The sequence below is a fragment of the Nelumbo nucifera genome, chromosome 4 (assembly GCF_055504915.1).
Source record: "Nelumbo nucifera cultivar China Antique chromosome 4, China Antique-T2T, whole genome shotgun sequence".
NCBI classification, from domain to species: domain Eukaryota; kingdom Viridiplantae; phylum Streptophyta; class Magnoliopsida; order Proteales; family Nelumbonaceae; genus Nelumbo; species Nelumbo nucifera.
In genome coordinates this window covers 89,201,696-89,218,199 of record NC_142652.1, presented here as the reverse complement: position 1 = coordinate 89,218,199, position 16,504 = coordinate 89,201,696, and the positions used below count along the sequence as shown (strand labels likewise).

Here is a 16,504-nt window from a genome sequence, read left to right as displayed (position 1 = left end):
TACTTCCAGAGTTCTCTTGTTGCCCTGCTATGGCCAATGTCAGGAACTATTCTTTGGAATTACAGAGATCAATCCAATCCTTGCTCCCCTGTTTACGTACAGTTATTCAACCAAACGTTGTACCATAATCTCTCAGGTAAAATAGCCACAATCTCGAAGAGCTGCTGACTTTCAAATTGGCCTCGTATAATTTTCATGTCCACTTAATGTCAATCTCATTCACAAGTTTTAACTGAGAGTTGGCCTCACATTAACAAGTTCTAATTGATGGATTTTGTGACGTGGATCTCAACCCTCCACAATCGATATGCTAACTGGACCATCCATTGCAAAAGGTTCTACATTACAGGATCAAATTTGACAGTGGCAGTTGGAGGCAGCTGACCATTTTGAATTCAGACTTTTCAGTGATCCACCATTGTGGTTTTCTCAGGTTGGACTGGCCATTCCGACCTGATTGAAACATGTCAAGCCAAGCTGTTTAACCTTTAGGACCATGCTTCTGCAGCCAACATCTTTGTGCTTCACACTGGGCAGCTCTCACTCTAGCGGCAGTGGCTTCCCATCTCACTCTATTTCAGGCTGTTTTAAACTTTAGGACAGTTATACCACCACACTTCCACAGCCGATTTCTCAACTGCCTCACACTGGGCAGTCTCACTTTAGCAGCAGGTAGCCCTCTCCACGACAGTTCACACTCTAGAGGGATGTTTCCCACCTCCCAAATAACCATTTCCTTGATTCATCTTAATATGTGATCTAATGCCAATTCTGCGCAAACCATTTATACTATATGCAACAAATAAAAGAACACTAGATGAACCTCCAAATTCCAACATACGAAGGCAGAATTTAACGAGCAAATAAGGATTTGCTGACTTAATTGAATTGGAGGATAAAGAAAAACACTTCATTAAAAACAGAGACTTTGGTGTTACTAAAAACTATTGCTACTATACTATACACAAATTCACACTGTTGGTGATCCTTTATTTGCTTGGTAGGTACAGTTTTTCTTCAAATGATACAAAAGATTACTTACTCATGTAATTGATACTCAACATTCTCATATTTCCCTTGCATTGCAGATGGAGGGGGGTCTTTTTTTTTGATAATTGATGGGGGGGGGTCTTCTTTGCTGATGCTGCTTGTCAACTAGATGAGATATTATTTCAATTGTGTGTTGACATTCAAAACTCTGGTTGAAGGGATGCATATTGGTACTAGCTCATTATTAAAAACAAGTTTATTTTACTAATTCTTTTGTACAAATTAGAAAAATAGTGGATTTTGTACTGGAAAGAAATTTCCATTTATTTGTTACTGTTGGTCTGACATTTTTTTTATGCAACTTACTAATCAGTTCAATGCCTTTGATCTTTCTGTCTGATAATTCAAGCAACCTCTCATACTTTCAGTTCTTCCAAAATTCCATTAAGTGAGTAATAATTTTCCAGTGCATCTTGCATAAATTTTAGGTAGCATAGCTGTCTTTCCTAAATCAACTTTTAATCATGGTGAGCCTGGAACTAGATCTTAGAAGCTAAAACCGGAACCTTGGCTGTAAAAACATAGTATGCCATAATCATTTTCCATATAACAATCCTATATACAGTTGTAATTTGACTACAGTCATATCCCAAATTATATGCCATATTTTTCAGCCACCAACCTCCTCACAAAATCTCTTCTTCTACCCAAATGCCACATTCATTTCCTTCGTAATGTTTTGTTCATTTACCTTATGGTTCAGAAGCTTTTGGTTTACATATCAATTCCCATTTCACTAAATGAAAATTCTTCTTCTCTCCCCTCCCCCTTCTCACAAAAAAAAAAAAAAGAAGAAAAAAAAACTCATTCTATCATCTCCACCTATTTTTCTGCAATTGCTGGCACTGAACAGAACACTCTTGATAAGTGTATTCCTTCCTCCACAGTCATCTCCTCTCCTTTTTGGCCCATTAAAAGCTCTTGGTCCATTCTTTCTATTGTTGGGTTATTATGTTCTATATATGTGTCTTCCTATGAATGATGTTTAAACTTAGAACACCAATTGGAATTAAAGAGTGGCTACTATCTTCTTGCAACATGCTTTTTAGATAAGATTGCAAATCCACCAATAAGGGTTTAACGCCAACTACTGAAATAGTTAATAGTGTAAAGGAGTATGCATTTGAGATAGAAAGTGAAAGTGTCTTAGAGGAGACAGACGTTATCACTGGTAAGCTGCTAGGTAACAGCAACTTTCATTAAGAAAAACAAATCTGCACAAATATGATACAACTTATACAATGATTAGGCTAGCAACTGATACCAAAATTTCTGTATTTACTCCTTGCAAGTGAGTCAGCTACATTGTTGGCTGCTTTGATAGTCCAGCTCCTATCAACTGTCTACTATTAAATTCAGATTTCATAAATTTTATTTCCATCATTTCCATAGTATTCTCTTACATCTCCTTCACAATATATATTTTCTTTGATAAAGGTAAAGTATAATATTAAAGAAAGAACCACAAGCAACTCTCCCCACCACAGCAAGGAGCTGTGATGCACTATACAATCATGCTGTATATCTTGCCATTGTATACTAATTAAAAAAAAAAAAAAACTCAAAATAAGCACTATGGAAACATCTCCCTACCACAGCAAGGAGCTGTGATGCGTTATACAATCATGCTGTACATCTTGCTATTTTATACTAATTACAAAAACAAAAAAGAAACCATCTCGAGATAAACACTATGTGAAACAACCTAAAAGCCCTGTGCACTGCCACCCATGAATATATTCTGCTCCAATGAACCTATGAACCTTGGCAATAGAATCCTCCACCATGGTGATATTATTGAATACCTGAGCACTTATTTCTGTCCAAATGGTCTACACTGATGCCAATGGTATTGGCCCCCAGACAACTTTCCCTTATCCTCAGAGATATTCTCATTAATATACTCATTTGGTGTATTTGAAATGGATTTTTCGTACATCTGGTTGGTCTGAATTTTTATGTATTAGTTTTGCTTATATATTGTTTTGGAATCTAGGAAACACTTATGGAATATTTGACATGGCTGCACACTTGCACTTGAATAATGCTCACAAAGGTAGGCTATACAAGGAATCTATTTAGAAAATATGGCCTTCATTTGTCTACCCACACAACCAAGCGCAGTTGGAGTCTTGGAGACTTATGAATATATGAAGAAAAGATAGAAAAAAAAAAGATAGGAGTTCAGATTGAAAGTAATAAAGAACTTCAATGCTAGTGCTGCAATAGAGCTTTTTGAGCAAGAAATTTATGAAGTAATAAATAACTTCAATGAAGATGAACAATCAATGTGTAAGTTACTAAAACTGTTAATCAGTTGTAGAATCTATAATTCGCTCTAGAGAGAAAAATTGAATATAACAAATTAACAATTTATGGATCCACATTGATTGTTTTATATCCTAGGATGCTAAAAAATTGGAACCATTGACATTAAGAACAATGTACCTTCCTTCTCGGCATGCAACTATGTGAGACAACTATTTCTGGGAGAAATGTGGATCTAACCAGTTGATTTGATTTTCCTATCAGTTTGAGTTTTTCCCTCCTACCTCCCAATCCATGCCCCAACACTAACCTATATTCTGTCATTTTTGCTTTAAGTAATGGTTGCATAAGTTTTCTTTTCTTTTCTTTCTTTTTTTTTTTTTTTTGAAATATCTAGTTTTGGGAATCTTTGGAGGATTTAGAGAAGTTGGTCTATCTGCTTCCCTTCTAACACCTATGATACCAACCACATTGGAGGAACTTCTTGCTCTAGGTCTTTGTTCTGCTGGTGAGCAGTACATTGTTTATGCCAAATATTTTGTATGTTCTCACTTTACTGAATGTTGTTTCTTGATCAAAGTTTTTGGGTCATAATTTCTACTTCACCTATTTAAAACCGTTATTCTCACTGAAGTCTGGCTTTGTTTACAACTATGAACTCCAGTGGTGAAATAAATTGTATTTAGTTTTTGTAGCCATTCCTCTCCCAATGTTTCTTTTTGAGAGGTGCCTGTGCCAAAAGGTTTGAGGTTCTGTGATTAAGTACATGGAAATGATGAAATGGATATTCACTTAGATCTTAACATTATTACATATTTTAACTTCAAACTGTGATAATTCAGTCTATGTGCTGATAAAAAAATCAACATATTTCTCCATCTTAGGTTACAAGAAAGTAATCAATGCATAATTGCAGTTTTTCTCCCTTGTTGTTTAGCTTTTTTATGACTCATTTTTCTCAATAAAAATTTCCTTTTTTTGCATGCTCTTTCCCCTTTTCTTTAATGATGTTTTTCCATAACTATCAGAAGAAAAGATAGTAAGCATTTTTATTCATACTGCACTGGCTTCATCAGCCTAAGTTTTGTTCCTTGTCTTTTTATTATTGTTCTCCAATTATTATGATTTATGTTTATTCCATAGAGCTCCTACCAGAAATGTGCAACTTATAGATAAATAGTTGGTTATGCATCGTATCATTTATGATTGAGATCATCTACTGTCTACTTCATCTTTTGTGCTTCTTGAGTCTGCTTTATTATCATGGAATAGCCAGTTAAAGATGGGAAAAAAATGCTGCCACATCAGTCACTTCAGATGTTATCTGGACTGGGGGTCTGGATATGAGGAAGTGCAATAGTGACCACATAGTAGTAAATTTTAATAAACATAAGATGCATTTAAACTGGACTGCCTGTTCATCAAAAACAACTAAGCTGGTGTTACAATGATCAAAATCCTTTTATTGTGCACAATTCCACTATAAAGATTGGGTTGTTTGACCTTTTCTGTCACGTGTCTATATTTAGGAGGTCACTCATGAATAACATTATACTAATATTCTTGCTCATATTGATATTAATTAAAGCCTTCTTGGAACATGAACCAAATTTATTCCTCCAAGTTTTTTGTATTTTCTGTCCTGGATAATGGAATAGTATGTTACAATATTAAGTGAATGGGCATGCAAAGCCTAGGTTAATGACTATTTCTTTTGGTTAAGAACTAAGTTTATGAATTATTAGCATGAGAACAATTGAGAGTTGAAAGCATTAGAAGTTTCTATGGTTGTTGGATGTAGAAGACTTAAGATCCTTTGGTTTACATATATCAGCTTTGAGGTGTCTAGATTGCATGATCACAATTTTGAGGACTGATCAAACCTTCCTATGACTCTATTAGCAATTTTAAATTTCTCATTCTGTCAAAAAGGAAATTGCAGATAGGGCAAAAAGGGCACCAGATGTGCTGGGACATGGAGTCAAAGGAACCATGCAGAAGGATCTCTTGAAGATTGAAGATCCTGAGCACTTTGTCAAACTAATCAGCAAAGCCTTACCAAGATGCAGCACAATGTAAGACTACCACCAGAATTACAAACATACAGAAAAAAAACTGCAGAAGTTACAAATTGAAATTCAAAAGCTTTATGTCTCTTGAAATTTCTATGCCATTCATCTCTCTCTCTCTGGTAATAAAAGGAAGTGTTATTTACCTCTCCTTCCTTTGGTAAGCAAGCAGCTCACTGTATCGTAGTTAGAAGTTAAAGGATCACAAATCTATGTCTATGGTAGGATTTATGAATCCCTACGTACTTAGCCATTCTCAAGATCATCTTTTCCTTGATGATATGACCAGAAGAATCCATGTTGATTTCAATTTGCAATTTTGTTTATGCAAAAATGGTATATTAAATGGCATGCTGTGCTTGAGGAGCATGATGATTCTGGGCCCATAATAATTCCCTTGACAAGCTCTGTGTACCTAGACCAATTATGCAAGCATTGCGTAACTAGACCAGTTCTTATGCAAGTGACAAGCTATGTGTATCTAGACCAGTTGCTATGCAATTGATTTATGTGCTTATTAAAATTTAAAAGCTCATTTTATCAGAAACTTAATCAGCACACCTTATTAGTTAATTGCCATGCTTAGATTATTCCTTATCCTTTTCATATATAAATTGATGAATCTTTTTTTTTTTTTATTCCTTAAAGGTCTTAAGATGAAAACTAATATCTGCTGATTTTTCCTTCAGGGTCGAACAGTTACTGGAGCAAGGAAGAGACAGATAGCTCCATGAGAACACAGTAATCATTCTTGCAAGTTGAGATTCCTACCAAAATGCCTACATGCTGTCCTTAAAGTGGAGCTTTTGAGATTGTCTGCCTTGTGTCTGATAAGGCTTTTGATAGGCTCAATGAAGCATTTTGTGTTTATGTTGAGATTAGCAAAGAAACAACCATTAGCTGAGTGCCATGTTTGCATGGTTTACGTAGGCTTTTCGATTTGTTCTTGGACTAAACAAGTATGACGAATGGGAGGAAAAGGTGGCACTAAAAATGGTCAAAAGGTAGGAGAGTGCGCTTGTTTAAACATTCTTGTGTAAGCCATGAAGTTGATTCCCTCAACTTTGTTAATGAGTCTCATCATAAAATAAAGTGAAAGATCAGAGCAAACTTTGAGGCCAGGGGACATGACAAAACAGTGAATCTGATGACTTTTCTTAGTTTAAGAGTCTCCTTTCGGATGGCTAAACTATAACAAACGCAAAGGTGGATTTTGAGAAAAAAAAAAGCACATATTCTCATCATCCTCTCACCAGCAAAGGTGCTTTTGCAGTTAGGAGGAGAGAGGGAGAGCTGGAAAAGCATGTGTTTCTAGGACCACCAAGAGTCACTGAGCTACTCTGTTTTGTTTCATGCCGCATGCTTTAGGACCACAAAATTGAACTTTGAAAGATACCCCTGATTGGGTTTCATGGTAATCAGAGTTCCATCCGGACAAAAGGACGGAAAGGATCAATCAAGTAGTCTCCTAGCTGATATAAGCCATGATAAAGCAGAGGAGGTTTGGGCCCATATTTAAGAGCTTCTCAACAGCTAAGTGGCAGCTGTTAAAACTTGAAATACAGTATTGTGTGCACAGTAATGGAATATTATTTAATGGGAAATGACTCCTTCAATATTGCAAATAACAAGATCTAACAAGATCTAATGGGTATTTAGCACTGTAGCATTTCACAAGCGTCCCGTTTCATGAACTTGCCACATCAGCAAAAAAAGGGAAACACTTAGAAAAAATCATGTATGACACACTGTTTTTTAAAAGAAATATTGCTGCAATAATTAGCTTTGGGATTTGGAAAAGGAGGATTTTCTTTTATTGTCAAAATTTGACGATTCTTAAATCGCCTTTGTGATGTGGCACATTTTCATTTGAAAAAGCTGACACTTTTTTGAAATATCACATACTTGTCATTATAAATATATTATAATAACAAGTCAAAACACTTTAAATACCCAGTCGGCCTACATTTGCACTAAAAATATACTTTCTTTTTGTTCTTTTCAAAAAAAGGTAAAACAAAACGCTTATGAAATGAAACGTTTGTGAAATGTTACGATGCCAAACACCCTCCTACAACCCAAGCTGGACAATCAAAAAGATAAATCTCTTAGGCCTTGTTCACTTTTCGGTAAGTTACTTATCCGGGCAAATGCAATTACTTGGGTAAGTTTTTCTTGGGAAACACTTACCTGGGTAAGTGCATTTACCCATATTCTTTTATTTCTCAGGTAAATAAGGTATTGACAATTTTAGTCATAAAAATCTATTATTAAAAGGGATATTTTTGTCTCATTCAAGTGTTAGCAACTTTTCTCCTAGGTGGGAAAGTTATTTACCCACCTAGGACAGGAAAATAAAGTTTCCCTGTCCCCACATTAATCTTAAAAATGATGGTCAATGGGAACCAAAATCCCATTGACCAACTTTCCCCCTCTCAAAATCCAAAAAAAGAACGCCCCCCTAATCCCATATTCCTCTTTGTAATTATGAGTGAGATCATCACAAAGGAGTATATGTTATTTGTCAATTAAATGCCTATTTGTTTATATATATGTATATATGTATGCACAAGATTAGATCTTCTATCCACAAGATGACACAACCAAACATTGCACAAATGACCCACCAATGACAACATGTAAGTATGAAACATGTTTGAGATGTGCAACTGTAGCACCCTCAAGAAAGGCTAGAAGGGCTAGGGACAGATCAAAAAGGCTATGAATCAAAGCAATAAGAAATGATAACTTAACAACGGGCATGACACTAAACAAAATGAAATGGCGAAACAGGATTGATGCAACCGATCCCGTATAGTTGGGATAAGGCTTAGATGATGACAATGATGATGATACATAGCAACCAGTGTTAAAAACAAACCACCAAAATTCAAAAAGAAAAAAGAAGCATAGCATTCTTTTGGATTGTCAAAAGGGGAAAAATATCTTCCATCCATGTGTGTCATCCCATTAGATGGTTATGATCATTGAATGGGCCCGTGCCTGATTTAAAAGATCTCCTTGCGGATTGGAATCAACCCACTTGACTGTTTTTTTTTTTCTCCTTTTCTTTCTTTGAAAACCATTTTGGTATTATCTATATATTTGGCATATATACTTCAGTCCACCAATGGGGTTTCGGAATGGTTCAAGGGTTTGATGGTTTCAGTTGAATTGGATGGTTGTCTGCTATTTGAATGGCTTAAGATATACAGAAGTTGATGAATATTATATTAAAAGAAGAAACTGGTGCAGGTTTTCTGCAGGTTCATTTCAATGGAGGACAACAAAAACAAGAGAGTTGTTCGTTCAGTGGTCTTGTTTACATCTTGGGCTTCTCTTTCTTTCATTTCTTTACTTAATTTAGTAGGGTTTAGATAGAAAGGAAGCTTCAAATATAGAATCTGGGTTGGAACAGACTAATAACAGCAATCAACCTTGTTAGGGCTGTGAGCATGGGGCCTTTCTTTTTGACATTGTAGGGAAGGACACAAGTTGTGTACTCCACATGGTTTACAGGATGAGGGTTAATTTGTATGAGCATTGTACTAGTGTTTGTCAGCTTAGTAGCTGTGGAGGTTGTCTTCCATGTTCACTCAACCTTTGCCTTTTGAGGAAAATTAACAGTGATCACAAGTGGGCTGTGGACCTATCTCTGCTGCACCTCCTCTTCAGGCTCACTTGGCAACAGAGAATATGTTTCATCACTTGGACACTTAGCTCAACTAGTAAATAATAACCCAAGAGAGAGAGAGAGAGAGGGAGAGGGGTTAAGGGTTGATAGATTGCTAATCTTAAATGCTTATAGAGCGCGTAGCCCTTACAGCACTTCCTAAATTAGACACATGTCCTCTCTGGCCTCAGAACACCTATTCCCTCTTCTGGCGGGTGTCAAGTTTTAATTGGTAGAAGATGGTTTATATTCTCTCCTTTCCATGTGCTGACTGCTGTGTAACGCGTCTCTCTGTCCCTTCTGTTTACGCGTCCTTAACAAAACAGTGTTGTTTTCAAGGGGCCCACGTCATCAGAATAATGAGCTGCAGATCCCACCACAGAATGCAATCATACCTTCAAGATCAACAAGATCTGATTAATTGCTTATCATGTATTTTTCATGCATTCTGCTGGGACGAATAGAAATATTTACTAAAGCTCCGAAATCACCTATCTATATACCTACAAATTGCGCTGACTTTTGCTGCACGGATTTCATTGGTGGGACCTCTTCAATGGAACATGGCAGTGTACATCTCACCGTGCATTGATAACATCTCCTATACTTTGATTCATGGGAGATGCTCTCGTTATACGGTTGAGATGTGTTGTGGGTAAGACATTTATCTGGACAAGTGTTTTCTGGATAAAATCTGTACAGATAAGTAATATTAAGGAGAGGTAGGACGGAGAGAGCGTTATCAGTGCACTGATAAATTGTTTACCCACCTTCTAGGAGAGCTCTCCAGTATTTCGATTTACCGTGAGAGAATGAAAGCGAGGGTTATGATCAATTTACTGATTGTCCAACTTATCACCCACTAAATACCAGCAAAAGAATAGAGTCTTAAAGGGTCTCTACGCCTCCGGCTTATTATAAGGAGGCCCAATAATGCCAGGGCTATTATTCCTTGCCCTTACCAATGAGAATAACCCAATAACATTATCACCATCATCTATCTAAGCCTTGTCCCAACTATATGGAGTTGTTTATATAAATCAAGTTTTATCGTTTGGTTGTGTTAATAATACAAAAAGATAAATTAGGATCTATTACTACGAGAATTTAGCAAAAGTTTTAGTATCCCCAGCCAATCTAATGCAACCCTCCTTTATCTAGATTCTGAACCAGTCAGTGTAAAGCAAACTCACACTAGCTAGTTGAGAACAACTCAATTACATTGATCAAAATTGACCTTTATTTCTGAAATCTTACTGTTGAGAGAGAGAGAAAGAGAGAGACAGAGATGGTGCCTTGAGAAAATAAATAATCAAATCAAAAGAGGGGTTGGCCGGTTTGTCTGAGTAATGTTTTCACTATTTAAAGATGGGTTCTTATCCTTTGGTCGGTAGCACTAGGAGGGGATCGAACTCCATGAAAATAAAATTCACTTAACCATATCTGTTTGACACAAATGACTCTTAACCCCTCCTTTATCATAATAAAGTAGAAAATATAGTACCCAACCTAACCCTTTTACAGTTTTAGTATGTCATCATGCTGCCTTCTGTATTATTTTACAGGTCACCCAGAGTCAGTTAGGGTGCCCATCCTTCACTCTATCTCCCTATCTACCCTATCTGCTGGAACTCTCTTCCCTTTTTCTAATCCCATTGATAAAACAGCTCACATTCAAATTGTCACTTTATATACTTAGAGTCTGGCTATGGCTAGACCTACCCTGACAGCCTGACTCCATGCATCCTAATTCAGTATATATCTTCTTCTATAAATAAGCCGGTTCAAGTGTTCCCTGAACCAACCCAAACCCAAATAGACCTGGGGCTTGATCAACCAAGAGTGAAGAACCAACCCATTTCCATTAACATTTGAATGACATGAGTTAATGGGTGCTTGAGTAATTCGAAGAGAGAGGTTTTCAATGGGTGTTTGATGTCTCTTAATTCCCTTGGAACACAAAAATCAACCAGACTAGACATTCACGGATAAAATGTATGAACGGAAGTTTGCTTTAAGGAAGGAAAAATGTGGAGGGAGAAGCAAAGCAATCGCTTTCAAGAAATATTCGGAGAATCCTTGGTTTTCTGTTGGTTTTGTTGGCTTTCTTTTGGAAGGGAAGGAGAAACAGAATAGAAAAGCTGTTTGTTTTTTGATCAAACTTAAATCCTTCTGCCTCCTCTCTCTCTCTCTCTCTCTAACACCCCAACAAATCCATTTTCTCTTCACATGAGATAATGAGCAGAGAAGAGACTGATGAAAAGTCATTTTAGTTTTTACCAACAAACATCAAAATGGAAAATCAGTTTTTCTTTCTGCTCAACTTTTGTTGATTTTCCTTTTCTTTTTCTCTTTTTAATGTGTGGTAGAGTAGAAGTCGTATATTTCTAGTGGCGTCAAAAGATGCCCCCCCCCCCCCCCCTCCCCTTTCCCCTCTACGTTCTATACCCACCCTATGGGTCACTTTTCTGGACTACAAATTTACATCCACCCCTCGCTTATCTCTCATGTTCTCTCAATTTTCTTTCTCTCCTTCTCCTCCTCTTACTCCTCTCTTCCTCCAAACCTTCTCTTTCTCTCTCTCTTTGTAATTTGTACTCATCTCCTCAAACCACAACCTCTCTTTCTCTCTTCACTCAAAGCCCAACTCCTCTGCTTTTTTTTTTGCTCTGTTTCAACCCACTTTTGTGGGTTTGCTTTCTTGTAAAAATTTTGTATTCTTCTCTCGGCGACCATCCTAGTTATGTCGTCGACCGTGTGCCAAGGGCTGCAGTCATGTCTCGAACACTGGCTCGTCGAGCCACGAGCCAAGGGGCTCAAACTGGCACCACCCAGAGCATACTTCACCCAAGCCGCCCGGACTCGGAGGCCTTCTGTGTCAGCTTTAGACACCGAGGACCATGACGAACAATGTAATAATAAGAAAAGCAACAACGACAACACCAGCATTTACGACGATCAGCGTGACAACAACAGCCACGACAAGGACAACGTCAGCGGCACCCATCCCATCAGCTCAAATTGTGACTTGGGCAACTGGAGCTTCATCCAAGCTCTCGCCCATACCTCTGAAACTACTCTGGAAGCAAAGGAGAAGGAAACCCACTACGTCCATCCTCTCATTAAGCGTTCTTCGTCCACGCTCAGTGAGAAGAGCCTGGAGTTGTGCACTGAGAGTCTGGGTTCCGAGACTGGTACCGACATTACCGAATACAACAGTTTCTTGTCATCCTCATCGGACACTGAAGGTGCTAAGCCCCCGCCGACGGAGGAGCCGAGATCAAGGCAGCTTTTTGAGGTTAGGAAACAGAGTTGCCACAATTTTCCACCACCATTGACGTCCATTAGCGGCACCAATTGTGTTCACTTCAAGCCTCACAGAGAAGGTGGCAGGTTGGTGATCAAAGCCATCACTGTCCCTTCCCCACGCACTTGTTTTCAAGCCGAACGGAGTGATGGCCGCCTCAGGCTCCATTTTGTGAAGAATTGTCGTCCCACTTTTGACGCCAGAGCCGCCGAGGAAGAATTCCAAGGAAACAATGAAGAAGAAGATGCAGAAGAAGAAGAAGAAGAAGAAGAAGAAGAAGAAGAAGAAGTAGATGTTGAAGAAGAAGAAGAAGAAGAAGAGGAAGAAGAAGAAGAAGAAGAAGAATGTGATTTGAATCTGAGTGAGGAGTTATATGGTAATAATGGAAATGTTGGGAGTGAAATGGGAATTGGAAACTTTCAAAGGCCGAGCAGGTGCAAAGAAGGTGGGAGAGGCAACAAACTATTATTGATTCGAGAGGCTTGCTGGGTTGCTACGTCCTAAACCTCTCTCTCTCCTCTCTCCTCTCTCCTCCCTCCTCTCTCTCTCTGTCTCTCTCTCTCAAAATATAAAGATTTACTATATTCTTATTTGTTTTCTTTTATTTTCCTTCCCACTGTTATATTTTGAATCTACCCTATCATGGTCATGTGAAGAATATGCTAATGGTAGTTATTATCGTTATTGGACATTTCCTTCTTTTTCTTCTCCTCCGTGCATGTTAGCATGCTTGCTTGGCTTTTGTCACGATTCCTAAAATGCCCTTCAAGGACAGAAATAAGTACAAATACATACTAATTAAATGGACATACGGACTTTTGTACCTAATAAGAAATCACATGGGAAAATAACAGAAAATCTAAACTCTTTCCACCATTTGTAGCTTTGTTTGGACGATTTGTGAAATGAAATCGTTTCCTTTTGATAATGGAATCATTCATGGCTGTTTATAAGATGTTTGGACTGATATCGTTTCAGGGTTTCAACAAGTAAACTCATTTCCTTTTTTTTTTTTATGTAAAAAAAAAAACTAGGAATCTAAAGTGAAATTGTCCCACTTTTTGTGGTGCCCACGAGAGCTTCAGGAAATGATGAGAAGCTTGGCCTAAGTCACTAGCTCATAGTTGGGAATTCGACCTTGAAAAGATTGAATTAGAAGAAGTTCAGAGAATCAACTAAAGAAAAAAGGTTGAAATAGTAAAATAAACAGTAGTTATAATAGAAATAATAATGATAATGCAAATTCTTTGGTACAGATAAAGCTTTCTTGTTTATAGTTCAAAGATGATGACTTAGACGTGTAACAGTACAAAATGAGCACATGTGTTCTTTTTCTACTTTTTCTTTTCAACATGGCAACCTGAGTCAAGTAGCTCTCTGCCACATCAGAAATGGGCCATTTTGCCTTTACATTGGTTTGAACGAAAAAGGGAGTGATTTGGGCACACCCCATTTTTGATAAATCAGGTACACCCGTAGTTCAAAAAAACAGATAAAAAACCATTGATATTTATGAAAAAAAAGGCAAATTATGAGAGTTGGGTTGTTTATTTTATGTACTTTTCCACACTGAATGATGATGGCAGTTGACAGGTGTGTCCACTTATCAAAATGGGATGTGCCCAAATCAGTTCTAGCTAGCTGAAAAGGAAGAAAGATACCCAGGAAAATCTAAAGCTATCTATCCCCTGTCCGTGAAAACAGAGAGGAATAGACGGGGGATAGAGCTTAGGAAGAAAAGGACATCTAAAATGCGGTTGATTCAGAGGATCCCCCATTGGATGGTTGGGTTTGCAGTTTGGATCTGGAATGTCAGTGCTCCATGTGACAGAAAACCCCTGTCCAACACTTCAGAGCCCACAATGACAGAACCCTTTTTTTTTTTTTTTTGAAGAAATTTTATTCAACTGAATTGTCATTTGTCATGTATGTTAATAAGGCTGCATTTGGCATTTTTTGTTATAAGAACTTATCCTCTTGCAGTTAAAATCTCAGTTTTCATACTGTAAAAAGGAGATAAGTCTTTAAAATCAGAAATACCAAAGGCAGCCTAAGCAATTTTTTTACTATTATTAGGTTAATCGTTTAACGGGCCATTGCTTAGGCCTTGTTATTTTGCCGGGGACAAGAAAAGCATTTTAGTCCCACAACAGTTTAGGTCGTTCCATAGCAAAGTGATTTATTCTCCTCAGAGAAAGGTAATCCATTAATATTATAAAAAACCCCCTAATATTATATACTAGAGAAAGTGGCCCAAAAATTTATCAAAGGAAAAATGCATTTTTAGTGAGCCCTATAATTCTTTGGACGTGGGAAAATTGGTCAACTTCCTTTTTGATCTCCTCTTGCTCTAGACAAAAGAACAAGGCTTTGATGATAAAAACTTAGATTGTCAAGTGTAAGAGACCGGATTCGAAATGTATCAAATTCACTCCCCGACCCCAATCCCTGCCAGAAAAAAAAAAAAGAATGTCCTCCATCCCCGGATTTCCTATGGAGATGTGTTTCCAACGAGGACTTGAATCTCCTGAATATTAATTAACGGTATTTTCTGAAAAATAAATTTACTTAAAATAAAGAAAAACTTTAAAATATAAATAATATAAGTCAAGGCGGGGCATGGATTTCATCCCCATCCCCGACCTTGACTTCATCAGATCGAGGAGGTCGGATACCCAATGGGAATAGAGAAAATTGCCATCCATATCTTTTAGTAGATTAATCAATTAAGGGACACTTAATAATAGCTTAAGTTGCTAAATTGATAAAGTTGTGAGCTCCTTAATGGCTAAATTGATGAAGTTCCATGAATATTTTACCATTTGGTTGTTTTAGGGAAATTTTAGTATCATAAACTTTGGGGGAAGTGTCAAGTCAGTACCAAAACTTAAAAAATGTGTCACTGCATTACCCAAACTTTCGAAAACTGTCAAATTGGTCCAAAATCATTAACTGACGTTAACGAACAAGTGTAATGACACAAATAGCCCTTTGCAGTTCGAAGAAGAGAGATAATCACTGTTCGTGCTTAAACCCTTATATCGAGAATCACACTATTCATTCCAAGCATCTATTCGAAGTTGTAGCATTCGCCGCTGGCGGGTTTGCTTGGGAAATCGATGTCGGAGATGACTTATATGATGATTGAAGTCACCGACGACGATCAGAAAATGATATTTATACCGTGTACATTTAGGGTTTTTGCTTGAGTCCATGTCCTTTCGCGCATCTCCTCATCAGAAAAACCTAGATCTCATGATTCTGATGGCTTTCAAATTTGCACATTCTGGCATCCACCCTGGGGGACACTTGTTTCGCCCATGGACGCTTTTAGCCTTCATTCAATGTTGTATCAACATCTCCCCCTTTTTTTATCATTCAACCCTTCCTTTACTTACTCTTCCTCTGTAATTTCTTCTCCTTCCCTCCTCGTTTACTCTTACCCTTTGTCATCGTCTTTCCAAGTACCCTTTTAGGGGGCATTCTTTTTCTGGATTTTGAGAGGGGGAAAGTTGGTCAATGGGATTTTGATTCCCATTGACCAAGAATCCCATGTTCTTTTTTCAGATTTATGTGGGGAACAGAGAAAGTTTATTTTCCTAGGTATCACTTACTCGTGATACCCATCTCCTAGGTGGATAAATAACTTTCCCACCTGGGGGAAATTGCCAACACTTGAATGAGACAAAAATGTCCCTTTTAATAATGAATTTTTATAGCTAAAGTGGCCATTGCCTTATTTACATGAAAAATAAAAGAACATGGGTAAATACACTTATCCGGATAAATATTTTCTTGAAAACACTTATCTAAGTAAATACATTACCCGAATAAGTAACTTACCAAAAAGCAAATGGGGCCTTAATTGAATTAAGGAAGAATAACTTGTAAGTATATTATTTGAAATTGTTCCAAGCTGAACTTTATTTCTTCTGGGTTTTATTGGCTTATAGGTAAAACCAGAAATGGAATGTGTTGTGTTGGAGCGAGGGTGTTGAAAATCAGTTTATTGCCGCAGATGGCTTTGAAATTGAACCAACAAGTGTCTATGACGAGTGGTATGTTAATGGCACAAATGGTGTTGCATTGTAGACGACCTTTTTGACTTCTCTAATGGGATGGAGCAACAGAAACAAT

General features: G+C 37.4%; 1 protein-coding gene across 1 annotated transcript; it reads left to right on the top strand.

The window, feature by feature from the left end:
- Window positions 1–11,451: 11,451 nt before the first annotated feature.
- Window positions 11,452–13,056, top strand: LOC104612276 (protein FANTASTIC FOUR 3). The gene has a single exon (XM_010279644.2). It carries the CDS (start codon window positions 11,804–11,806, stop codon window positions 12,869–12,871), a length of 1,068 nt encoding a protein of 355 aa, XP_010277946.1. The 5' UTR covers window positions 11,452–11,803; the 3' UTR covers window positions 12,872–13,056.
- The last annotated feature ends 3,448 nt before the right edge of the window (window positions 13,057–16,504 follow it).

Bases quoted from the DNA above. Each gene is read 5' to 3' on its own strand.
- LOC104612276 (XM_010279644.2), top strand. From the start codon at position 11,804: ATGTCGTCGACCGTGTGCCAAGGGCTGCAGTCATGTCTCGAACACTGG.